The sequence below is a fragment of the Anolis carolinensis genome, chromosome 1, assembly GCF_035594765.1.
Source record: "Anolis carolinensis isolate JA03-04 chromosome 1, rAnoCar3.1.pri, whole genome shotgun sequence".
NCBI lineage: Eukaryota > Metazoa > Chordata > Lepidosauria > Squamata > Dactyloidae > Anolis > Anolis carolinensis.
This window is the reverse complement of record NC_085841.1, coordinates 240124480-240151661: the sequence shown is the minus strand read 5'-3', so window position 1 is coordinate 240151661 and position 27182 is coordinate 240124480. Positions and strand designations below refer to the sequence as shown.

General features: G+C 44.4%; 1 protein-coding gene across 2 annotated transcripts; it reads left to right on the top strand.

The window, feature by feature from the left end:
- LOC100563259 (tubulin alpha-1D chain) lies at positions 1 to 27182 on the top strand. 2 transcript variants are annotated; one of them, XM_062967267.1, is made up of 4 exons: positions 1 to 91; positions 22851 to 23073; positions 25382 to 25530; positions 26110 to 27182. In XM_062967267.1, exons 2-4 carry the CDS (start codon positions 22953 to 22955, stop codon positions 27091 to 27093), a joined length of 1254 nt encoding a protein of 417 aa, XP_062823337.1. In that variant the 5' UTR covers positions 1 to 91; positions 22851 to 22952; the 3' UTR covers positions 27094 to 27182. The 2 variants fall into 2 exon arrangements, with proteins under 2 accessions (XP_062823337.1, XP_062823336.1); XM_062967266.1 differs by lacking the exon at positions 1 to 91 and adding an exon at positions 20915 to 21071.

Below are 27182 nucleotides of genomic sequence, written 5' to 3'. Positions count from 1 at the left end.
AACCACACTCAAGATGGCTGCCTGGCATTCCTCTACAAAATGGAGGCCTGCCTCACTCACTGTTACCCAGGCTTCATTCCCGGCCTAATAGGTAAGGTTCACTACACATGGCTTTCAGAGTACTTCTGTTGGAGATAGCAACCTTCTCAAGCCTCCTCTATCTATTTTGTCTGTTTATAATGTGTTGTTTATTTCCTGAAGTGTATGTCTTCTTTGATTTGCAGTTTTCTTAGCTCTATGCACTTGAGGCAGTGGGAGGGGCTGCAGACCATGTGACTGGTTCAGTGACTGTTTAGAATGCAGTTTTAAAAGAATGATAGCTGAGGAATGACAGTTGAGGCTTGAGTCTGCTTGAGTACAAAAGCCAGTGTAGGAAGTTAGAAGTCAGTTGAGGCTTGAGTTCCTTAGAAATAGACTTTTATTAAAGAGAGCTGTACACAGCAATATAGCTTTGAAGAGACTGTTAAAGATTATAAATTAGAGATATAAATTGAAATGTTTTAAAGCTTAATCCATCAAAAATGTACCTGTATATTTAAATGCATGAAGTTGTGAGTAAAACAAACATGTTATTTTAAAGAAGTCTACTTGAATCTTTGTCTGCTGAGAGCGTCGAATAGAAGCAAGATATTTATGCACCCTTTGACCATCTTTTAGTCAATAAACTAAAGGAACACTCCTGAAACTCTGCTACACAATAGGTTATGATCCTAACACGTCATAATCCAATAGTCAGGAACCCCCGTGGCCTAGTGGATTAAAGCCTTGTGACTTGAAGTTTGGGTTGCTGACCTGAAGGCTGCCAGGTTCGAATCTCACCCGGGGAGAGCGTGGATGAGTTCCCTTTATCAGCTCCAGCTCCATGTGGGGACATGAGAGAAGTCTCCCACAAGGATGGTAAAAACATCAAAACATCCGGGCGTCCCCTGGGCAACGTCCTTGCAGACAGCCAATTCTCTCACACTCCAACCAGCCAAAACCCAACTTGTAACTGTCACCCAGAGGACGTTTTCATTGGCTGCCCCATGACTGGAATGACCTGTTGGAAGAGCTATGACAGCTATATGAGCTGTCAGAATTCAAGCCACAACAGAAGATGTATCTCTTCTGACAGGCCTACCCAGCCAGTTTTAGGACCTCATCACACTAGAGAATGGATCCACTTTAAATCCAGTTTCTGCCTTCTGCAGAATTCTGGGGCTTGTAGTTTAGGGAGGGGCCTTTAAACTGCTCAGTCAGGCAGGTCTGGGGCTTCGCTAAACTACAAACCCCAGAATTCTGCAGGAGGCAGATCCATGCTATGGTGTGATGAGGCTGTAGAACTGTACATTTTACCTTTACATTCTATCACTCTTGTATTTTAATCTTTGTGCCATATATTTTAATACAGTAGAGTCTCGCTTATCTAACCTTCACTTAGCCAACGTTTATCCAACGCTTTCTGCCTCACACCTGGATCCACAGCTGTTTCTCTAGGAAGCAAGGACTGTACTTTTTACGGATTTAACTTCCAACAGTGTTGTTACTATAAACTCATTTTATGCAATTCTATATTTATTTGTAGTCAATTTTTTAGTAGTCAATGTTTTTGTAGTCAATGTCTTCAATACATTGAGATGTTTTGGTGATAAATTCGTAAATACAGAAATTACTACATAACGTTACTGTGTATTGAACTGCTTTTTCTGTCGATTTGTTATAAAACATGATTTGTTGCTTAATTTGTAAAATCATAACGTAATTTGACGTTTAATAGGCTTTTCCTTAATCCCTCCTTATTATCCAATGTTTTCGCTTATCCAACGTTCTGCCGGCCCGTTTATATTGGATAAGTAAGACTCTGCTGTATATGTATTTTATAGTTACAATAGAGTCTCACTTATCCAAGCCTCACTTATCCAAGGTTCTGGATTATCCAAGCCATTTTTGTAGTCAATGTTTTCAATATATCATGATATTTTGGTGCTAAATTTGTAAATACAGTAATTACAACATAACATTACTGCATATTGAACTACTTTTTCTGTCAAATTTGTTGTATAACATGATGTTTTGATCCTTAATTTGTAAAATCATAACCTAATTTGATGTTTAATAGGCTTTTCCTTAATCCCGCCTTATTATCCAAGATATTCGCTTATCCAAGCTTCTGCCGGCCCATTTAGCTTGGATAAGTGAGACTCTACTGTATTTGTTTCAATATAAGTCCCCAGTGGCACAGTATGTTAAAGTGCTGAGCTGCTGAACTTGCAGACCGAAAGGTTGCAGGTTTGAATCCGGGGAGCAGAGTGAGCGCCCACTGTTAACTTCAGTTTCTGCCAGCCTAGCAGTTTGAAAACATGCAAATGTGAGTAGATCAATAGGTACCACTCCGGTGGGAAGGTAACGCTGCTCCATGCAGTCATGCTGGCCACATGACCTTGGAGGTGTCTATGGACAATGCTGGCTCTTTGGTTTAGAAATGGAGATGAGCACCAACTCCCAGAGTCAGACACAACTGGACTTAACGTCAGGGGGAAACCTTTACCTTTACCTTATGTATTTTATGCTGATGTATATATAACTGTGTTGTGCTCTGCCTCGAGATGTGAGGACAGACAGGTGACAGTTTTCACCACACTCTGCCATTCAAATTCCTCAGGGTTTACAAAGTAAGGAGTAGGTCTCTCCTGTGCTATGGTCCAGAAACAATTCCACTCCTTCAGCTGCTGTTAAACAGAGAAAGAAAAACTCATTACAGGCATAGACATTTGTAGAGCTCCCTGGCTGGCGGCCAGAGCTGCTTGTTAAGGTAGGGCAGGGCAGGGCAAAAACCATATACTTTGCCCTTTGATCGGCAGAGCACAGAACAGCCCTGTGGGGAGCAGGGCAAGGGAGAAGGCAGTCACAAATGGTTACTAACAGCTCCTAAGGTTGTCAGTAGGCTCCTGTAACTTGCAGAGTATGGTTTTGTAAGGAACCCAGGAGCCTTTCTCTCATAGAGACAGCTCCCAAGAGGCTAGAGAACAGACAGGACAGGGCCTCTCTCACCCAGCGGATGTCCTCCAACCCCGTGGGGTGTGTCTGTGGTTTAGCTGACAGATGGGCAAGACCCAGTGTTGCATAAGCGGCCTGTCAACAACCCCAGCACGGCTAGAGACAGGAAATGCTCCAGTTTAGCAAAAACCAGGGCCCTTGTGGGCACGCATGCGGTGCAGCAGTGCGAGAAGAGTCGTTGGGAGAAATGGTTGGGAGGGCGGCCAAGTACATGGGGCGGACTTTGAGAGGGAAATGATTGGCCAGCCAAAGAATTTTGTTTAGTTAACAATCAAGTAGAAGCAGCAGAACCACCTCGCTATGCCAGGATTGACCCAGTGCTGGCTGAAATAATAAAACTGTGGGGAGGGGAGAGAGAAACAAATCCCTTGCAGAATTGCAGAGGAAGCAAAGTATCTGAATTGTGTCAAACTGGGCTAGAGGAGAAATTAGCCTATTGAGTGCCCGAGGCAACAAAATAACAGAAGGGGAACGTCATATTTATGGATTCCCCCTCCTCCAGTTCTAACCAGCACAGTGTCCAAAAGGATTAACATCTTCAAAGAAATCCACTCCACATTTTGCATGGGGCCTAATGGTAGATGAAGGAGGGAGGGGAAATAGCTGAGAGTTAGCTGAGCTGTATTATTTTGTGAGCTGCCAGATTATATTGCCTGATCTGTGTTTTTTCATCTTGCTAAGCCTATCGACAGCATCATTTGTTTTCAATTTTTACCCCATACAGATTATTACATCGGGATTATAAAAGGGACCACTTAATAAACCCAATGGAAACTTTGGGCAGGGGAACTGCCCAGGGGCTGAACCTACTTTCAGCAGTTCTGTTTTTTTCCTTTGCTCCCTTTCAGCCTTGGAGGGTTGTTGTTACTGACAGGTCCTCTCCAGGAACATGATGTTCTCAAATGAACATGCCAGTTCCAGAAGCAAAGGTTTTGCTTTTGTGTCACTGTTTGTTTGGCTGAAAGCTTGTTTAAGGGGGAAGCTGAGGACTGAAAACCCATTTTAGAACTTGCTTACAACTGAATCCTGAGCTGCAGAGCAAGGGCTGCCTCCATGTGACTGGGGAGGGATAGCGTTGTGAGTTACGTGAGGAACCTGATAGTAGAGGAACTGTACTCACATGACAGTGCTAATATCTGCATCATCTTTCAAATAAAGGAGTTTGCTGAAGCAGGGAACTAGATGTGGATGTGTGTGGTTTGAAAATTATTAAGCTTGTGATCTGTTTGCATAAGACTCCATCATCGCTACCCCCATGGCACAATGGGTTAAAGCCTTGAGCTGACAGGACTGCTGACCTGAAGGTTGGGTTGCTGACCTGAAGGTTGCCGGTTCAAATCCAACACAGGGAGAGCGTGGATGAGCTCCCTCTGTTAGCTTCAGCTCCATTTGGGGACATGAGAGAAGCCTCCCACAAGAATGGTAAAACATCAAAAACATCTGGGCGTCCCCTGGGCAATGTCCTTGCAGACGTTCTCTCATCCCAGAAGTGACTTGCAGTTTCTCAAGTCACTCCTGACATGGACAAAAAAACCTTTTTCAGAGTGTGCATGTGTGTGTGCATATATCATACTTGAATTTATTTTAAAATTATGTTGGTAATACACATATCTTGAATGCTGATACTAATACATGTAATGCTCATATTACGAATGTGAAGGTTCTGTTTTATGGTGATTTTAAGTACTTTGTTGTAGTATAATATTATTAAGCAACTACATTGTCCTGCCACACCCCTCTAGCAATTATTTACAGAGGTGCCAGTGTGGTGCAGTGGGGTCACAGCACTTTGGATGAGGATCAAATATTTGCTGAGCTATAAAGCTCATTTGACAATTCTGTGTAAAATTCTTCTGCTCAGCCTAAACTACCTCACATAGCTGCTGTGAGACTAAATTGTGAGTAGTGTAAGACAAGCACACCACTTCCTCATGAAGCACCTGTGCCTTCAACAACCACCTGGCATGAGGAAGCAACAGGTGAAGCTTGCCCTGGCAGAAAAGGAAAATAGACCTATAGTTGACCATGTCATTAAAGATAATGTATTCTCATTGACTAAAAATACCCTTGAAGTTCACCATGTCACTACAAAGAAACTGAAGGTGTACACACATAGGTAGCAGAGCATAAAGCATCAAGGGGAAAAATTAAAATACCAGTTACTTGGAAGAAGAACAATGATTATGAAAAAAAAAAAGGTTTCTGCTTCCAGAGTTGTAGTCAAAAAAGTAACTTTGTGAACCTCTGGTAATGTAACAGATGTACATAACTATCTGGATATCTCAGGGTTGTTGTGAGTTTTTCAGGCTGTATGGCCATGTTCCAGAAGCATTCTGGAACATGGCCAGACAGCCTGAAAAACTCACAACAACGCTGTGATTCTGGCCATGAAAGCCTTCGACAACATATCTGGATATTTGCTTCCCAGAATCGCCCCTGCCGTACATCAGAAACCCAAGCCTTCCGCGTGCCTTGAAAGACTGAATGGGTTCACCAGCCATAAACAAGGGCATGTGACGTAAATGCCAACGGTCTCTTCCGGAGTGACATTGAGTACCGTATTAGCAATCTCCTTTTTCAGGGAGCTTGTACTTATCATCACATAGTGAAAATCTTACAAGCCACACAAGCAATGGAACCAGAAATTCCAGAAGTACAAAAAATATTTATGGTGATAAGTTTTATGGGAGGAGCTGGTCAAAGACAAAAATAGCTCAACGAAGACTCAATGTGCTCTACAGACATTGGAGTGAATGTTGAAAAAAGGTGGAATACAGGGCATAAGAATGGAATATCTTGGAAAGGAGCGCAGCTACCTGCAATCCCGGAGAAGAGAATAAGTGACAACATTTTTTGCAGATCCTGCTTCTGCTGATGAATCTTCATTGGTAATGAGGGCATATAAGGCTTGTCCCACAGAGACCAAAGAGAGAGTGAATATCCTATCTACCTCCACAGAAAGATCATATAATTATTGTGGCCAATTGTGGTTTTCAATTTTATATTTTAAACATTCAAATTGTACACAAATTTAAAAATGCCCTGGTGCCAAGTGTGTTAAAGCACTGAGCTGCTGAACTTGCAGACTGAAAGGTCCCAGGTTCAAATCCCGGGAGCAGAATGAGTGCCCGCTGTTAGCTCCAGCTTCTGCCAACCTAGCAGTTCGAAAAAATGCCAATGTGAGTAGATCAATAGGTACCGCTCTGGCGGGAAAGTAACGGCGCTACATGCAGTCATGCCGGCCACATGACCTTGAAGGTGTCTATGGACAACACCGGCTCTTCGGCTTAGAAATGGAGATGAGCACCAACCCCCAGAGTCAGACATGACTGGACTTAACGTCAGGGGAAACCTTTACCTTTATCTTTTTAGTGTGTACTATTACTCTTTTCCTGGACTCTTTGATGGTTACCGGGGCTAACATGAGCAACTGAGGAGGCCTAACAGCTGTTCCATATTCAAGAAGTCACAGCACTTGAACAATCATATTCTCAGTAGCTCGGAATTAAGGAAAGGCATAGAAACATAAATAGAACAAATACAGCCAGTCCCAGCTTACCTGTTCTCTTGCACACGACAAAAAAAATGTCAACTACCAGCTGCCAAAGGGTAGGGCTGCAAACTCTTGACACAAAGACAAAACACAGATATACCTTTTCATTGCTCTTTTCTTTGCAGGTGGAGGCCAGAGGTGCAGTGGAGCGGAAAACACAGGAAAGTGCAGCTTTGGCACATTTTATAATAGCAAGGGGAACAATGCCATTATCTGCCAAAGTGGCATTTGCCAGAACTGTAAGCTCGTGTGTGTCAGAGCAGGGGGATGAGTTCAAGAACAAGCTGACCTGGCACCGATCCCTTTCAATGGGTCCACAGGTTTGTCTTGGAGTTTGCTTGTAAGCACTCATGAGAAGCTGCTGCACTTTGAAACATATTCAGTCAGATATATGGTTGAACTTGGGGGAGGGGGGGAGGCAGAGCTGCAAATGTTACTTTTTGGACTACAAATCTCAATACCAGATGGCTGGGGGATCTTGAGAGTTGTCCAAAACAAGGAACTGTTCCAGAGCCAAAACAAAAGGCAAGTTCACTAGCATTGCTGACTGCCACCTTTTTCTGCCAGCAACTATCTAGCTTGACAGTTATCATATCTCCTCCACAAGAAATTCTGGCAAACCAAGAGCCTCCTTCAGGCATTCATCTTAATGCAAAGAAGGCGAAAAGGACAGTGTGCACACATGCAACTCCTACACCTTATTGGTGCCTGATCATGGGAGCTCTGTAATTATATTAACTTCAATATGGTTATGAAGCGAATTTGTGCATGTGCACTGGGGAGCATTCAAACGGTGAAATTTATGTGTATTCTCATGGGCCTTCCATCCATGTGGCCCTATATAGGTAAAGTTAAAGGTTTCCTCTGACGTTAAGTCCAATCGTATCGGACGCTGGGGGTTGGTGCTTATCTCCATTTCTAAGCCAAAGAGCCAGCGTTGTCCATAGACACCTCCAAGGACATGTGGCTGGCATGACTTCATGGAGCGCCGTTACCTTCCCGCCGGAGCAGTACCTATTGATCTACTCACATTTGCATGTTTTCGAACTGTTAGGTTGGCAGAAGCTGGGGCTAACAGCGGGCACTCATTTTGCTCCCTGATTTGAACTTGTGACCTTTTGGTCCACAAGTTCAGCAGCTCAGCGCTTTAACACACTGTGCCACCAGGGGCCTATGGCCCTATATATACAGTAGAGTCTCACTTATCCAACATAAACGGGCCGGCAGAATGTTGGATAAGCAAATATGTTGGATAATAAGGAGGCATTAAGGAAAAGCCTATTAAACATCAAATTAGGTTATGATTTTACAAATGAAGCACCAAAACATCATGTTAGACAACAAATTTGGCAGAAAAAGTAGTTCAATACGCAGTAATGCTATGTAGTAATTACTGTATTTATGAATTTAGCACCAAAATATCACGATATATTGAAAACATTGACTACAAAAATGCGTTGGATAATCTAGAACGTTGGATAAGCGAGTGTTGGATAAGTGAGACTCTACTGTATAGGTTAAAAAAAACTTCAATAGGGACTTACTTCCTCAAACAGCCAGTAGGGATGTATTACTACTCATTACCACCAGAGGGTGGTAACAACTCAAAAAAAAGTTTCAGCCATGGGAAAATGAGATACTGGGTGTTTTAGTTTCTCACAAAGCTGGTATTGTATTGTATTTTAATTCTATGTTGTACCTTGCCTTAAGCCTTGGTGAGATGTAGGTAAAAATAATATGTATTATTATTGTTATTCTCTTCCTCATTGTCTCCTTCTACATATTTTTTAATTCAACATAAAAAGTTTGCTAAGCATATCCAAAGAGGCAGATGGTTTTAGGTAAAAAGAAAGTAGGAATGACTGTGTTTCATATATCAACCCAGACTCAGGTAAGAAGGAAGTTGTAAAACAAAGAGCTCAGTTGAACAGTGTGTTAGTCTGATTACTCATAGCCCAACCCAGATGATCCACTAGCTTGAAAATAAGTGAAGGTGGAGAACCAGAGTAACTTAGGGTCCTTCCACACAGCCATATAACCCAGAATATCAAGGTAGATAATCTACAATATCTACTTTGAACTGGATTACTTGAGTCCACACTGTTATATAATCCAGTTCAATGTGGATTTTATACAGCTGTGTGGAAGGGGCCTTAGTAGTTTGAGCATTGGGCTACGACTCTGGAGGCTAGGGTTCAAATCCCCACTCAGCTGTAGAAACCTTCTGGGTGATTTTGGGCATGTCACACTCTCTTCGCCTCAGAGCAAGACAATGGCAAACCTCTTCTGAACAAATCTTGCCAAGGAAATCCTATGATAGGTTTGTCTTAAAGTTGCCATGAGTCAGAAATGACTTGAAGATGCACAACATTTGCCTTTTGCTACCCTTTCTATCTAAAGATGGTTTCCCTAAGTACTTTCTTATGTATGGGGCTATTTGTGGTGCATGCATTTATACAAAGAATGATGACGTTAAAATCAATACAGTATAGATAGCATCTGACTGGATTTTTTGGTCAATGCTTCTGTGATCGAGGTGACCACCCTCCCCCCCAGGACTTTGTAAAAGATAGTTCAAAAATCAAGACTTTATGTTCTATATTCCATATATTTATAGTAGAAGGTGATTTGAGACTTTTTACTGGAGTTTACTGTGGATTATCCCTGCACTCTGAGGCAAGAGATAACAACTTCATGAATTGTAAAATCATGCTGCTAAAACTCCACTTTTATGAATTTCCATGCTGGGTTCTCCAGATGTTATGAACTTCGTTCTTATCAAATATTTTCAATTGTTTATATCATTCATGATTCCCCTTTAGGCAATGTAACTCACTTTTATGGATTCTCCCTTATTTCCATGAAATCTATCTGTCTGCCTATATGTATTTGTACTCTTTGGGATCCCCGGAAAATATGTATTTTTCCCAGCAGGGTTTATATTCCAACTTTATTTTATTTTTCATTTTATTTCATATAATTGCCAAGTCATGAAATCAAATAGGAAATATTTTGAACTCAACCTGAACCCCAGAACCTATCCCATTTCCTATGACCCAGGCTTCCCTTCCCAAAAACAAAAGGATAATCTGCCACCGCTAAACCCAATCAAATTCAGATTGCATGGACAATATAGGGCTTGAGTCGCCGAATTCGGAGTATTGACCTAAAGGTGATTCGCCCCAAGGCAAACATTGTCATATCTCATCCAAAGGAAAAACCAGGACACCTCAGGAAGGCGCCCTGCAGAGCCTGTCAATATGGCTCATCACCACCGATCTTTACTTCCACCTCTGACACCCCAAGGCATATCTAAAATCTGTATATGTGCTGCCATTAATCCCTTTAGAAATCGGTCTAGCAGGAATTAATCCGATATTTCCTGCCCTGTCACTTCATTGTTTCAATAACTCCCGCCTTCTCTTTCCTGATTGGCCCGAGTAGAGACAAAAGGCAGCTTCCTATTGGGCCAACGGAGCAAGGCGGGAAACGAAAGCCCGCCTCGTTCAACCTTCTAGCCTATCAACGATCAGATGGGCGGGGGAGCAGGGCGGGAAATTCAAAGGGCTGTCAGACTGAAATTTTGTATAAATATGGCTTTATTTTGATTATGTGGTACTGTGATGAACCATGGGCCTTGTAGTCCTGCTCAGGACATTGTAATCCCTGATGAAGATGAAAACTTGGGTTTTTTACCTTCCCAGTCTGAACTGGATTCCTCTCAGCCAGATTCTTCCCAGGCAGATCTGGAAACCTTGCACCTGCAAGAAAGTTGTGCCCCAGAAGTATGTCAAACAACCCCAGAGCCTACTTCTCCCGTGTTCTTGCGCCGGGAGTTTTGTAAACAACAGAGAAGTTTGGATTCAGCTTCGCGCAGGAGTGCGAGGATAGCAGCTAAGAATGTTGCCAATTAACATTGGTTCTCGTGAGAATCTTTAAGGAGTTTAACATCTGGTCTCAGAGTTTAGCTTTCGTTTCTGATTCCCAGAGAACCGCTTTGGTGAGAAAGTTGGACTCTATATAGGTGTTTTGCCCGCGTAGCAACTTCGCGGAGTCAATTCGTCAGCCTACGGAGCGAGTTGTGTCTGGACAGCGCGCTCCGATTCAAGCCTCGCTTCAGCTCAAGCCTTGCCTTGCTATCCAGCCTTCGCCCTGCTTCCCAGCCTTTGTTTACCTACGGACTTTGCCTTGTTTCCCAGGACTAATCCTTGCCTTGTTTCACGGATTTTACCAAGTTATTCCACGGACCTTGTTCTTGTTCTTAGTTACCTTGTTCCACGTTCAAGCCTTGTTTCAAGTATCAAGTTATTTCCTAGCCACGCTCAAGTTTTATGGACTAAAGGACCTTGTCATCTCCCCTCACTTTGCTTGGCAAAGTGAGCGTTTCGGTTATTGGATTACAACTTTGGACCTTAATATTTCTTATTGGACATTGCTTTTTTGGACTAATTCTGACCTTTCCTGAAGGGTCTAATTCTGGACTATTTTCTATACTTGTTTTTATTAACTTTATATATTCCTTCAATAAAGATATTAGTTAGATTCTGGCCTCTGTGTATGGTTATTGGTGCCTCTGCCGCCTGGGTCGTGACAGTTTGACTCCGCCACCCATAAGCACCAACTAACCGAGGCCAGGATGTCTACCGGAGCCGCGCCGGCTGGGCAGCCGCTCAGCTACACCATCAGCAAGGACGAAGTGGACCGCATCCGTGACAGACTCAACGCGCAGGATGGAGAAATAAAAGGGTTGAGGGAGCGCGGAGTTCGCCTCCCGGCCATGGCGTTGCCTACCAAGTTTTCTGGAGAAGCTGCTAAGGTTCATGTTTTCCGCCGCCAATGTCAAGCTTATCTAGAGGCCCGTGATGCCGAGTTTCCCCAAGAAGACATCAAGGTGGCGTGGGTCTACAGTCTTCTAGACGGACCAGCGGCTAACTGGGCGACGGCCCTGTTTGATCAAGCCTCCCCCCACCTAAATTCAGCACAACGCTTCTTGGATCACCTTAAGGAGACCTGGGGAATCGAGGACAATTTGGAGGCAGCCGGTCACAAACTCCGGCGCCTCCTTCAAGGAGACAGACCCATGTCTCAGTACATAGCCGAGTTCCGCGTGCTGGCCCACAACACCGGCTGGAACGATGTAGCCCTCAGAGGACAATTTCGGGAGGGTCTCAACATTGAAATGCTGGAAGAAATCTCCAAGGTGGATCCTCCCCAGACCCTCGAGGCACTCATTGATCAATGTTTACGGGCTGAAGTCATGATTGCCAACAGGAAACAATGGGTTCGAGGCCAGGGCGGTAGAGCCGGGGCAAAACCCCCCGCTCCCGCCAGTGTTCAGCCACGTCCGGTGTGGAGACCCCCGCCGCCAACCCCATACCCCAGAGGAGGCGAGGAGGTGCCGATGCAGTTGGGTAATGTGCGTCCCAGACTAGATGCCGCCGAGAAGGCCCGTCGTCAACGCTTGAACCTCTGCTGGTACTGCGGGAACGGGGGCCACTTCGCCAGAGAGTGCCCAGCCAAAGGGAAGCCTGCCGCCCGTCTTGCGGCGGCGTCCTCCACGGAGTCGAAGGCGTCTGAGCCGACTGGCACACAGCCGGCGGGGGAAGCCAACGACCGGGTGTAGAGAGGCTCGCCAACCCGGTCAAAAAATCCATCCAAGAGCCGCCAACCGGGGTCCTGTTCCTTCTCGTGGTCACATTATGGTCAGCAAAAAGGGGACCCGTCATGATCCACGCCATGATAGACTCTGGAGCTACCAACAATTTCATCGATAGAGAGTATGCCGACTCTCTGGGATTACAATATCATGATTTCAAGAATGCCCGTGTGGTGCAAGCCATAGACGGCCGTCCCCTCAAGACGGGCCCCGTAAGCCAGTGGTCGGAACCCACCAGGATGTGGATAAGGGAACATATGGAAGAGATTTCCTTCTTTGTTACCGAGGTTCCCCATTTCCCTGTGATTTTGGGAATTCCATGGCTGACACTCCACGACCCTAACATCTCCTGGTCCAACAGAGAACTGCAGTTTGCTTCACCGTACTGCCAAAACCATTGCCTCGTAGCCAAGGTATGCCATGCCACAGACTCCGAGCCCATCATCACCTTGCCAAAGAAGTACTCCGAGTATTGGGATGTATTCAATGAGAAAGAAGCCGAAAAATTACCCCCACATAGACCTTATGACTGTGCCATTGACTTGGTGGAGGGGGCCCCGATCCCGCGAGGGCATCTCTACTCCCTGACTGAACCAGAGCAAGAAGCTCTCAGGGAATTCTTAGAGACAAACCTTCGCAAGGGGTACATCAGACCCTCTCAATCCCCAGCCGCCTCCCCGGTGATGTTTGTGAAGAAGAAGTCAGGGGAATTACGCTTGGTGGTGGACTACAGAGCATTGAACAATATCACCAAGCGGAACAGCTATCCCCTGCCCTTAATCTCGGATCTACTGGACCGACTTCGAGGAGCCAAGGTCTACACCAAGCTGGATCTTCGGGGGGCTTATAATCTAGTTCGTATCAGAGAAGGGGACGAGTGGAAGACCGCCTTCCAGACTAAATTCGGATTATTCGAGTCCCGAGTTATGAATTTCGGTTTATGCGGAGCTCCCGCAACGTTCCAGCATTTTGTCAACGATATTTTTCAGGACTATCTAGACAGATTCTTGATAATCTACCTGGACGATTTTTTGGTGTTTTCCAGATCACAATCAGAACATGAGAACCACGTCAAAATGGTGCTGCAACGACTGCGGGATCATGGACTTTATGCCAAGCTAGAAAAATGCGCTTTTGATCTACAAGAGGTAGATTTCCTTGGCTACCGCATCTCGCCTCTAGGGCTTTCCATGGATCCAGCCAAAGTTTCAGCAGTATTGGAATGGCGGGCGCCAACTAACAAGAAAGAGGTGCAGCGTTTCTTGGGGTTCGCGAACTACTACCGCAAGTTCATTCCAGATTTTGCCCGCTGGTCCGACCCCATCACTAGCTGCATCCGTGGAAAGCAGCCTTTCCGCTGGACTGATCAAGCAGAGAAAGGGTTCCAGCAACTGAAGAAACTATTCACCTCCCAGCCAATTCTACAGCACCCAAATCCTGGAACCCCTTTTGTGGTGCAAGCGGACGCCTCTGATGTGGCAATTGGGGCTGTACTCTTACAATCGGTGGGAGATCACCTCCACCCCTGTGCCTTTTATTCTCGTCAACTAACCACACCAGAGAGGAATTACACCATTTGGGAAAAAGAACTACTGGCCATAAAGGCAGCCTTTGAAACTTGGAGACATTGGCTAGAAGGGGCCAAATTCCCCATTGAAGTCCACACTGATCATCGTAATCTAGAACATCTAAGAACTGCCCGCAAACTAAATCAGAGGCAGCAACGTTGGGCTTTATTCTTTGAACGTTTCAACTTCCAGATCCATTATGTGACCCCAGCTCAAACCAAGCAAGCAGACGCCCTGTCACGTAAACCGGAATACGCTGCAGGACGCAAGGAGACCTTTGAATCCCAACTGCTACAACCTGAGAACTTTGCCACGCTCACAGTGGGGAACACCAAATCCAGTCCCATTGGTTCAACTTCCCCTACTCCAGGACCCATCTGTGCTCAAGAAATCAGGGCTAGTCAGCAAGCAGATGCCTGGGCGCAGGACCAACTTCGCCAAGGTCTGCATTTTCCCTTTTCGCTTAAAGATGGGCTGCTCTGCTATAGAAATCATGTTTATATCCCACCCGGACCGGGCAGGGAAAAAGCGCTTCGTCTGTGTCATGACTGCAAACCAGCAGGACACTTCGGACTATTTAAAACCATGCATTTGATCCTAAGAGATTTTTGGTGGCCCAAGATCCGCAAGGATGTGGAAAAATATGTCAACACCTGCCCAGTATGCCAGCGCTCCAAGATACGAAGGGAGAAGCCCTCAGGGCTTTTGCACCCCCTTCCTACACCATCTCGCCCATGGGAAATAATTTCCGCGGATTTCATCACTGACCTACCACCTTCCTGTGGATTCACCACGATCTTAGTGGTGGTGGACCTATTCACCAAGTTAGCCCATTTCATTCCCTGCGAAGGCCTCCCCACGGCCAAAGAAACTGCGGATCTATTTCTTCAGCATGTTTTCAGACTACATGGATTGCCCAAGAGTTTAGTCACAGACCGTGGATCTCAATTCACCTCTCGTTTTTGGAAGGCACTACAAAAACTACTGGGCATAGACTCTCGCTTATCTTCAGCTCATCATCCCCAAACAGATGGGCAAACGGAGCGCACCAATGCCACTTTGGAGCAGTATCTTCGCTGTTATGTAAACTACCAACAGGACAATTGGGCTTCTCTGTTACCACTGTCTGAGTTTGCCTACAATAATGGAGTTCAAGCTTCTACAAAAGAAACGCCGTTCTTTGCAAACTACGGTTTCCATCCACGTTTCTTTCCCCCTGTCATTGAAACTTCAGAAGTTCCCGCAGCAGAGGATTGGCTGCAGGAACTCACAGCGGTGCAACAACTTTTGCTCCAGCAACTGGACCAAGCCAAGGAGGACTATAAACGCCACGCTGACAAACACCGCCAGCCGGGCCCCGAAATCAAGGTAGGAGATCGGGTTTTTCTGTCCACTCGCTTTCTGCCCTCCCACCGCCCATGCCGGAAGTTAGATGCCCGCTTCATTGGCCCCTATCCAGTGGTGGCGCAATTAAACCCCGTGACTTTCAAACTCCAACTTCCGCGTTCAATGCGCATTCACCCAGTGTTTCACCGTTCCCTGCTCCTTCCGGCGGATGGTGTACGTCCTGATACAGACCAACCGGCCCCCCCTCCTGTTTTGATGAATGGGGAGGAGGAGTTCGAGGTTGAGGACATTTTGGATTCTCGCTTTCATCGCCGCCGCCTACAATATCTCATTGACTGGGTGGGTTTTGGGCCTGAGGAACGCTCTTGGGAAGACGCCTCCACAGTCCATGCTCCTGATCTAACCCGTCGCTTCCATCTGACCTATCCCACCAAACCGCGACCTCGCGCCTCGGGGAGAGGACCCCAGTTTGGGAGGGGCCCTGAGGAGGGGGATAGTGTGATGAACCATGGGCCTTGTAGTCCTGCTCAGGACATTGTAATCCCTGATGAAGATGAAAACTTGGGTTTTTTACCTTCCCAGTCTGAACTGGATTCCTCTCAGCCAGATTCTTCCCAGGCAGATCTGGAAACCTTGCACCTGCAAGAAAGTTGTGCCCCAGAAGTATGTCAAACAACCCCAGAGCCTACTTCTCCCGTGTTCTTGCGCCGGGAGTTTTGTAAACAACAGAGAAGTTTGGATTCAGCTTCGCGCAGGAGTGCGAGGATAGCAGCTAAGAATGTTGCCAATTAACATTGGTTCTCGTGAGAATCTTTAAGGAGTTTAACATCTGGTCTCAGAGTTTAGCTTTCGTTTCTGATTCCCAGAGAACCGCTTTGGTGAGAAAGTTGGACTCTATATAGGTGTTTTGCCCGCGTAGCAACTTCGCGGAGTCAATTCGTCAGCCTACGGAGCGAGTTGTGTCTGGACAGCGCGCTCCGATTCAAGCCTCGCTTCAGCTCAAGCCTTGCCTTGCTATCCAGCCTTCGCCCTGCTTCCCAGCCTTTGTTTACCTACGGACTTTGCCTTGTTTCCCAGGACTAATCCTTGCCTTGTTTCACGGATTTTACCAAGTTATTCCACGGACCTTGTTCTTGTTCTTAGTTACCTTGTTCCACGTTCAAGCCTTGTTTCAAGTATCAAGTTATTTCCTAGCCACGCTCAAGTTTTATGGACTAAAGGACCTTGTCATCTCCCCTCACTTTGCTTGGCAAAGTGAGCGTTTCGGTTATTGGATTACAACTTTGGACCTTAATATTTCTTATTGGACATTGCTTTTTTGGACTAATTCTGACCTTTCCTGAAGGGTCTAATTCTGGACTATTTTCTATACTTGTTTTTATTAACTTTATATATTCCTTCAATAAAGATATTAGTTAGATTCTGGCCTCTGTGTATGGTTATTGGTGCCTCTGCCGCCTGGGTCGTGACAGGTACCCTAGTAGACTGAATGATCGCTACTAGAGTCCTCTTCAGCTGAATTGCTCAATAAAGACTCCTTGGCGGATTTTCCTTCAACTTTGGCGGACCTTCTTCATTTCGGCTTCAGGTTGTATTGCGGCTCATATTTTCCTATTGGCTCCGCCAAGGTCCATTCTCTCAGGACCGGATCGGGTCTCTCCTTAAGGGCCCGATCCCCTAAAACGCGCTCGACAACACTTCTACCTTAAACACCCTCTTCTTAGACGGCCACAAAATCCCAGAGCTTAAAAGAGTTACTCTTTGGATTACAATCCCCAGAACTTAACTTTTCAAAGTTCTTCCAAAATCATTAAACAAGATCTAGAACCCCTTTTTTGGCTATGCACCCAAAGCCAGTCACTTACCAATCCCAATAACTTTGAGGGAATTCTATTTCCAGATATGGCTCCTTGACTTCAACAGGGCAGCTGTAGCTCAGATGAATTTTTCAAAGCCCAGAAGATTTCTGGAGGGAATTTGCAGCAAAGATCCATTGGAAGGAGAGAGATGATCCACCGAGTTTAGTTTCCTGGCAGTCTTAGACTGACCCAGACTGGAAGGCAAGAGAGGCAGCGGAAAGCCACTGCAAAGAAGTCTGTGGGTTTACTATTCTCCCTCCAGTCCAGTACAACTCCTGAAAATGAGCCCCTGTTATTCTTCACTAACTCAGTGTTGTAAACTTTCTTGTTGAAACTTGCTAGTTGCCTTGGAAATGCCACTTCAATGTGCCTACTTTGCCATACACCACAAGAGGACAGCATTGTTGTTCTGGGAGACTAAATATTTATCAAGTCTAAACAGGCCCCTACCAGTACGAACCCTTTGAAGTTATTCCTTGTGTGTGGTCTACACTCTCACACACAAATACACTGACCGGGCAGGTGAATAATTGATGTGATGATTGATGTGTATATTTTAAGTGTGCAGTTCAGGTGGAAAATATAATGGAACTAAGCCTTGCCTCCTAGCTGACTCCAAAGTCTCCATGGTCACCGCTTGTCTGAAGAGATCATTAGACAAAGAAAGCATTTCAAGGCAGGTTTTATTATTACAGTTGCCTCATACCTTAGAACTGAGAAAATAAATTATTTTGTGAGAATTGTAACTCCCAGAAGTGCTGCTTAAATACCAGAGCTTTCCAAACATTTCATGTTGATGACACACTTTTTCGACATGTATCATTTTGCAACACAGTAATTCAGTTCTGTTAGCAAACCAGAGGTCAAACCAACCCTTTATAAGAGATATGGACACATACATAAATCGTAATAATAAAATGTATGGGAACACAACACAGCTTATGAAAACCTTTCATTTATATTTTTAAAAATATATGAGTTATTCCTTATTTCACATAGACTAAGTTTATGTGGCACATTACAGCCAACCCACTAAGATTTGTGGTACATGGTTTGGAAAACTCTGCTCTAAAGGCACCAAATGAAGAAACACAAAGGGTTACAATAAGGTTCTGATGTCATCTGACTGATCAAATTCCATGAATGAAAAGTTGCTCAATTATTGCATTATCTGGAAGCACAATTACAAGAGGATAAAAACACTGTTGGTTGGGGTTTTTTGCATGACACCAGGTCTGTCTTGTAGTTGCATTGTGCTTGTGTTATGATTGGATCAGCTCATTGCATTGTTGGGGAAGGAGGTCTCTCAAGAAAGATAAAACCATTTGACTGTACAGATGTGACAAAATAGGAAAAACAGCACAGCAACACATCCTGGGAAAGGTAGGAAGCAAGGCTGTCTGGAAGACTAATTGTTGGAATTTGCATCACAAAGCGCCAGCATAGAACACTGAAGACGCAATGGCGCAATGGGTTAAACACTTGTGCCAGCTGAACTGCTGACCTGAAGGTTGCCGGTTCAAATGTGCGAACCGGCACATTTGTCTTTTAGGTCTAGCTTGCAGAGACATGAGAGAAGCCTCCCAGCAACACATCCGGGCGTCCCCTGGGCAACGTCTTTGTAGACAGCCAATTCTCTCACATTGGAAGTGACTTGCAGTGTGTTCTCAAGTTGCTTCTAACACAATAAAAAAGCATAGAACAATTCTAGCAAGATGTGAAAATGATAGTTCCAATATTAATATTTTCCCATTTACTTAAATAATGTGATTGCTAAGAGATAACAGAATAATATGATTGCTTAAGTTATCTAGTGCTACTGTTAATATGTTATAGGGGTGTGCATGGTGCCATTTTTCAAAATGAAATCCTGGAAATCCTGCCGTTTCGGAAACCAAATCCTGGAAATGGAATGGGTGGCAGGGCTTGGTTTGATTCAGCCGAAACGAACCATGTGGCTGCCGATATCGACTGCTTTTAGTTGCTGTGGCAGTGATCACACATGTGCTGGGGGTCTTCCCCCTTAGCCTTTCCTGAGCCTATCAAAGCAGAAAAGCAGATCATGCGTCTTTTTGCCAAGCTGGTCTCTATATACCAGAACGAACTCCTCCATTTTCCAATCTCTCATCACCTTTATTTATCTTTTTTGCTTCTGTACTCTGTCCTGCATCTTCCTTCCCCCCCCCCAAAAAAATATTTATTTATTTTTTTTTTTACAAAAAATCCCCTTTCTTCTTCTTGTTTGCCTCTTTGACTGTCTCATTTATTCCCCTGCCCTGACCTACCTTCTGCCTTGTGTGTACTCCTGCCCAAGTAAAAACTTAGGAACATTATTTGTTTCCATTAGCAAAAAAAAAAAAAACCTTTTAAAAATCCCTATAAATTGTAGGATGTGTGAGTCTTTTTTATTGCAATGGTATCAATCTAATACATAGAAATCAACTTACTTCATATACATACATAAACCATTACTTTTAACCCCACCCCCTTTCCCCCCCTCCCTCCAACTTTTTAAGTGCAGCCAGCCCAGGGGTCTGTCCATTTTCTCCTTTATCTCATCATTAGCTTTCCCTTCTTCAACCCATTTCACATATATTAACCAGTTCTCTTTAATTCTTTGTATTTTTATAATCCATGGAATATCTTGTTGTATTAATTCCATAATATCCGATTGTACTTGTTCATAAATATATTCATTCCATCTGTCCATTGTCCGTTTTTTTTTTTATCTTTCCATCCCAATGCTATTACAGTGTGGGCAGCTTTGGCCATTGCCATCAGAGTTGGTTGGTTCTCCTTCTTCAGCGTTTGTAAACCCTTCATTCCAGATGTGTGGGTCTTTATGAAAGTTGGCAGGAATGATGCCCTGCTGCTGATCCTATACTGTCGCTGTGGAGAAATTCCAAGGGATATCTTTTTGGATTTTTTGTAAAGGAGATTTTATTTTTTTAGAGACTTTAAGATTTTCCTAAAAATCAGTGGATGACTCAAATGTTCTGAAACTTGGTGGCCTTTCAGGAATAAGTGTGTCCTACAAGTATCGCCATTTTCATCCCGATAGCCCTAAAAATGACAGAAAGGGGAACCTTGGAAGTTTGCCATTGCTGCCAATGGGCTGGATCGATAAACAGTATTTTCCCCCTCCTGATTTTGGGCAGATCCCAACAAAACAGAACAGGGGCACCCAAAAATCAGACACCCAAAATGGTGCGGGGTTTACCCAAATTACACACCCCTAATATGCTGCACTCCAGCATAATAGCAGAGTGAAGGAAACGTAAACCAAAATATTGTACTCGGAATAATTTTGAAAGGTAATTGGTATGCTTTGAGCACTGGCCTTTGAAGATGCAAGTTCAGGTCTTCACTTAAGCCAGGTCTGTACAACCTGTGGCCCTCCAGGTGTTTTGGACTCCAGCTCCCAGAATTCCTGACCATTGGACAAGATGGCCAGGGCTTCCGTGAGTTGGAGACTCAAACACCTGAAGAGCCACAGGTTGTTCAGGCCTGGCTTAAGCCATGAAAACTCACTGTAGGACTTTTGAGCAGGTATCCTCTCCCAGTTTGAGGCACTTCACAGGGTTATACATTTAGAGGGAGCAATGAACCCAAGCTGTCTCTCTTGCCACTTTTGCTTCACTGCAAGAGAGACAAAATATAAACACAGTAATAACCAAAGTTAGGCTTGGCTGTGCCACACTTTCTGTACCAAATAAGAACTTTGTAAGAATCCTATCTGCTCCATGTCCCTTTTCCAAATGGCCGTCAGAGCTTGGCAATGAATTGTTTGGTGTAACTAAGTCCCCCCAAGCTTGGCTCTGCATGTTCATTAGTGGTTGTTTGTTGAGTCTGGCTGTAACCCAGAAACCATTCAGTGGGGAAAAAAATCAACAACACTAGCCCAGGTCTGTCTCTAACAACAAAGTTTCTCTCCTGCCTTGGAGATGGGCTCTGGAATGCTATAAAAACCATCCGCTACAAGCTAGACTTTTTATTCTTATCCTTCAGCCTCTGAGCTCATCAGTGCCAGATTGAAGACATTTTGCAAGATGGTAAGTCTTGCCTCCTTGGACCTGATAGTTCCCCTGGAGGAGTGTGGGACATTCAGTCCCAGATGCTATAGATCATCACATTTCCCTTTCTTAAAATACAACATAAGCTAATTGTATTTTTATAATTTCTAATTTCATCAAATCCGCTTTGAAAAAGACACATAGCACAGTCTAGCATTCCCTGATCTAAGGCTCATTAACAAAGTCTTACCAGCATAGCTGCCTAAGGAGATATGGAAATGAGTTTAGCATTTTTGGAAGGCATGGGGTTCAAGATGGCTGGTGTGGAGGATGGAATATGGGAGTTGGTGGCCCAGGTTCCAATTGCCAGTTAGACACAAAATTCATTAGATGCCCTTAAATCAGATGGTTCTGCCTCCATTTGGTTTTAAAGGTGAACCTTTCACCTTGTGTACCACCATCTTGGCATTGCTGTAGAAGGATGGCATGAAAATGGTGCCACCAACAATTCTGCTCCCCAGTGGGATTTGAACAGCCTTGCTCTGTTTAAATGTGAATATAGGGCTTCTCTCTGCTTTCTTTTCACTGCCAGGTTGAAATCTTATTTAAATAGGCTTTCAACCTTTAACTGGTTGAAAGAAAATGATGTTTAATGGGTGTAGTCTATGTTTCAGTATGTACTATATGTTGGGTTGTTGTATGTTTTCCGGGCTGTATGGCCAGGTTCCAGAAGTATTCTCTCCTGACGTTTCGCCCACATCTATGGCAGGCCTCTGAGGATGCCTGCCATAGATGTGGGCGAAACATCAGGAGAGAATACTTCTGGAACCTGGCCATACAGCCCGGAAAACATACAACAACCCTGTGATCCCGGCCATGAAAGCCTTCAACAACACATTAATATATGACTTGTAGGGTCACCAAAATAAAAATTGGAGACGGCTCCTGAACCTTCAGTGGTTGCATATGACCTTGGGCAAGTCTCTCAGCATCTGAAGAAAAAGGGCGACTCCCTCTGAACAAATCAAGAAACACCCAGAAATGATTTGAAGGTGCACAATAACAGGGCATTCTAGCAGACGTTGCTTGATACCTGGTTACATGACAAGCACCACCTGCTGAAATTTCCTCTTCTATATAACCATTAAAGATATAGGAGCCCTCTCCAGTTTTCACTCTGGCAACACTAGTTGAGTGAGTTTTAAATTACATTAAATTAATGTAGTAAGTGAAACTGGCTGTTTAATGCTTTTAACAAATGTATACACTATATTGTTTAAGCTATAGCAACTTACATTATAGTGCATGTGGAAAACAAGCAAGAAAATAGACTAAGTTCTTGTATGTTTTGGACTGGATGTGTGTGAGCGTGGGTGATTTGTGCAGTCCACTAAAGCTTCTAATCTAACCTTAAAGCTGTGGTTCTCAACCTTTGGGTCCCCAGATATTTTTGGCCTTCAACTCCCAGAAATCCTAACAGCTGGCAAACTAGCTGGGATTTCTGGGAGTTGTAGGCCAAAAACATCTGGGAAGCCCAGGTTGAGAACCATTGCCTTACAGCAAATATTTTCCTAATTGGAGATTTGCACCTCAGCACAGGTCTAGAGGATGTGACTTTCAGTATTTAAAGGAGGAGGATTTCAGAATAGCCATTTTTGTTAAAATGGTGTGTGACTGTTGGTCTTTTGGGGAACAAACGGGCAAGCATAGCATGTAGGTTCTGAGGCATGGAAAATGGGTCCTCAACTCCCATCTTGGTCTCACTCCTCCTGGCTTGTGGCTTCCACACTACTGATGGCTTTGCCCTTTTCTTCTCAGCGCGAGTGCATTTCTATCCACGTAGGACAAGCTGGTGTCCAAATTGGCAACGCCTGCTGGGAGCTGTATTGTCTGGAGCATGGCATTCAGCCAGACGGGCAAATGCCCAGTGACAAAACTATTGGTGGCGGCGATGACTCCTTTAATACTTTCTTCAGTGAAACTGGAGCTGGGAAGCATGTGCCTCGGGCTGTCTTTGTGGATCTGGAGCCCACGGTGATTGGTGAGTACCGTACCATATATCAGAAGCAGAGTCTGATATAGTCATGAGAAACATCTCAATATATTCTTACTGCACAGTGACCGTATGAATGTCCAGATATGGCCCAAGACATTTTGATACTGGCTACGGTGGTAAAAATGCAACAATAAACCAATTATTTAATACATTCTTTCACTGTGATGGAATACTCAGAGCTGCTGCTGAAGCAGGCCATCTGACCCTACCTAATGATACGGCTGGCCTCAGTCAGTTAGAATGAGTCATTTAATGAAACGTCAGGTTTCTGAAGAGGAAAAAAACTGTCTTTAGAGTATTTTTCCATGAAAGATGGCCATTTAAAATTGAGAACTTCCTCAAATGAAAGACTTGGGCAACATAAAGCTACTTTTATATAGGAGAACATGAAACCAAATTTAGCAAACTTGAGTTGCTCTAATAAGAGAAGAACCCGAGATCTATGTGTATGGGTCTCACTTAAATGCTCCATTCTACTACAGCAGCATTTCTCAACCTGGGGGTCGGGACCCCTGGGGGGTTGTGTGGGGGTATCAGAAGGGTCGCCGAAGACCAGTATTTTCTGTTGGTCATGGGAGTTCTGTGTGGGAAATTTGGTCCAATTCTATCATTGGTGGGGTTCAAGGAGCTCTTTGATTGTAGGTGAACTATAAATCCCAGCAACTACAACTCACAAATGCCAAGGTCTATTTTCCCCAAACTCCACCAGTGTTCAAATTTGAGCATATTGAGTATTTGTGCCAAGTTTGGTCCAGATCCATCATTTTTTGAGTCCACAGTGCTCTCTGGATGTAGGTGAACTACAACTCCAAGACTTAAGGTCAATGCCCACCAAACCCTTTCAGTATTTCCTGTTGCTCATAGGAGTTCCGTGTGGCAAGTTTGGTTCAGTTCCATTGTTTGTTAAGTTCAAAATGCTCTTTTATTGTAGGTGAACTATAAATCCAAGCAACTACAACTCCCAAGTGACAAAATCAATCCCCCAACCCCATCAGTATTCAAATTTGAGCGTATCAGGTATTTGTGCTAAATTTGGTCCAGTGAATGAAACTACATCCTGCATATAAGATATTTACATTACGCTTCATAACAGTAGCAAAATTACAGTTATGAAGTAGCAACAAAAATAATTTTATGATTGGAGGTCACCACCACATGAGGAACTGTATTAAGGGGTCGTGACATTAGGAAGATTGAATACCATTGTATTACAGTATAATCGGTAACTATGTTAGCTGTAGAGCCCCCGGTGGCATAGCAAGTTAAACTGCTGAGTTGCTGAACTTGCTAACCAAAAGGTTAGCAGCTTAAATCCGAGGAGTGGGGTGAGCTCCCACTATTAGTCCCAGCTTCAGACAACCTAGCAGTTTGAAAGCATGCAAATGTGAGTACATCACTAAGTACTGCTCAGACGGGAAGGTAACGGGACTCCATGCAGTCATGCCAGCCACATTATATTGGAGGTGTATATGGACAACACCGGCCCACCAAGAAGCAGGAAAATCGCATTCAAAGCACCCCTAACAGATTGCCATCCAGCCTCTTAAAAACCTCCAAAGAAGGAGCCTTCACCACACTTCGCTGTCATCGGTATACTATTTTTATGTCGGTGCCTCTACTCTTGGAGTCATACCTTGAGATTCTGTTGTGTGCAAACTAGCTCCCTAGTTCCAAGGTAACTACCAGACCCAGGCAACCATAATTCGAACAAATGTGCATAGCATCTGAGCATTTTCATTTGCAGGCCCCCCTGCACTATAATATTCCTGCTTTTAGAAGTAAAATGTCAATCATGGTTCAGTTTTTGTCATTCTGGAGAGCATGGATTGGGTACCTGCTGTAAATTATATGGCAAAATAGTGTAAAGTGTCGAAAATAATCTAGTTTGGTTGCAAGGGATCAGTTTTCGATTGCCACACATTTTATATTGTCACATAAATACACTTAAAACCACCACTACACAGCCCATGTTGTGTGTATGGTTACAATAAACAATTTAAAAATATTGATTTCTATGGTAAATATGTTCATGTGTATGTCTTCATTCTGTATATAGTGAAAGACATTAAGCCTCTACATCTCATGAAAAGATTCTTAGGCTAAGACTGCATACCAATGTCTTACACTCACCTATGGAAACTAAATCCCTAGCAAGGCCTGGGCTGGGAGTGGAGCAGATGCGAAACAAAATACACACATAAATGAAAGCAGACGACAAATTCTAGGAAGGTATAATACAGGGTCATTTTCCAGAATGGGAATAACCTTAGTTGTTGCCTACTGTACATTCTAGATGAGGTTCGGACTGGAACATACCGACAACTTTTCCACCCAGAACAGCTAATCACCGGAAAGGAAGATGCTGCCAACAATTATGCCCGTGGACACTACACAATTGGCAAAGAGATCATTGATCTGGTGTTGGACAGGATCCGGAAGCTGGTAATTGAGTTTGGCAGGAAGGGACACAAGGAGAAGCAAGGGTCTGGTATGGGATCTGGGAGGAGCCCTTGTTGATTAGTGTTACCTTGTAGATATACACAGTTTGACACTATTTCAGTGTATGGCATTAGAACAGGGCAGGATAAGCGCAAATGGTCTTCAGAGACCACTTGGACAAGTCTCTAGAATAGCTTCAGTGTGTGCCCATGCAAAAACTAGTATGTTACAGTTGTGACACAATTATTGGGATGAGAGCTCTTTCAAAGTACAGTACTAGAGCAATCTCATCTTTGCTGGAGTGAAAGCATTTCAGGTTTTTCTTACAGGGCTCCTCCAGATGGGGGATATGTGTTGGGCATTCTGGTATTTGTTGATGTAGTGTACAAAGAACTAAGTCCTACTGTAATCAATGGGCCTCCCAGATGAGTGGATTGGAGCCTCCTTGGTGGGTCTCCCAGAAAGAGTTTGAGTGACTGAATGATCTCAACTGAGGAGGTTTTGGAAAGGTCTCAACCTCCATCCCACACTCTTCCTTGACTCCAGCTAACTGTATTTTGGTTTCTTTCCTGTCTTCCACAGGCTGATCAGTGCACCGGGCTCCAGGGATTCCTCATCTTCCATAGCTTTGGGGGAGGTACTGGCTCAGGGTTCACTTCCCTGCTGATGGAACGACTCTCTGTTGACTATGGCAAGAAATCCAAACTGGAATTCTCCATTTACCCAGCTCCACAGATCTCCACAGCAGTGGTGGAGCCCTACAACTCTATCCTCACCACTCACACCACCCTTGAGCATTCAGACTGTGCTTTCATGGTGGACAATGAAGCCATCTATGATATCTGCCGTAGGAACCTGGACATTGAGCGTCCAACTTACACAAATCTGAACAGGCTGATTGGCCAGATCGTGTCCTCTATCACAGCCTCCTTGCGCTTTGATGGTGCTCTTAATGTAGACCTGACGGAGTTTCAAACCAACCTCGTGCCATACCCTCGCATCCATTTCCCTCTGGCCACTTACGCCCCAGTCATCTCTGCAGAGAAGGCTTACCATGAGCAGCTTTCCGTGGCTGAGATCACAAACGCTTGCTTTGAACCTGCTAACCAGATGGTGAAATGTGATCCCCGTCATGGCAAATACATGGCCTGCTGCCTTTTATACCGAGGTGATGTGGTGCCCAAGGATGTCAATGCTGCAATTTCCACCATTAAAACAAAGAGAACAATCCAGTTTGTGGACTGGTGCCCCACAGGCTTCAAAGTGGGCATCAATTACCAGCCCCCCACTGTGGTTCCTGGTGGAGACTTAGCCAAGGTGCAGCGAGCAGTGTGCATGTTAAGCAACACCACCGCCATTGCAGAGGCCTGGGCTCGGCTGGATCATAAGTTTGATCTGATGTATGCTAAGAGAGCGTTTGTGCATTGGTACGTAGGGGAAGGCATGGAAGAAGGAGAGTTCTCTGAAGCACGAGAAGACACGGCTGCCCTAGAGAAGGATTACGAAGAGGTGGGAACAGATAGTATTGATGGAGAAGGAGAAGAAGAGGAAGGGGATGAATATTAGCAGAGCTATCTGAAATGTGGGAAATTAAAGTATCAATTACTTTAGAATTTGGTGAGCCACTTCCCAAAATAAAATATTATATCATAGAA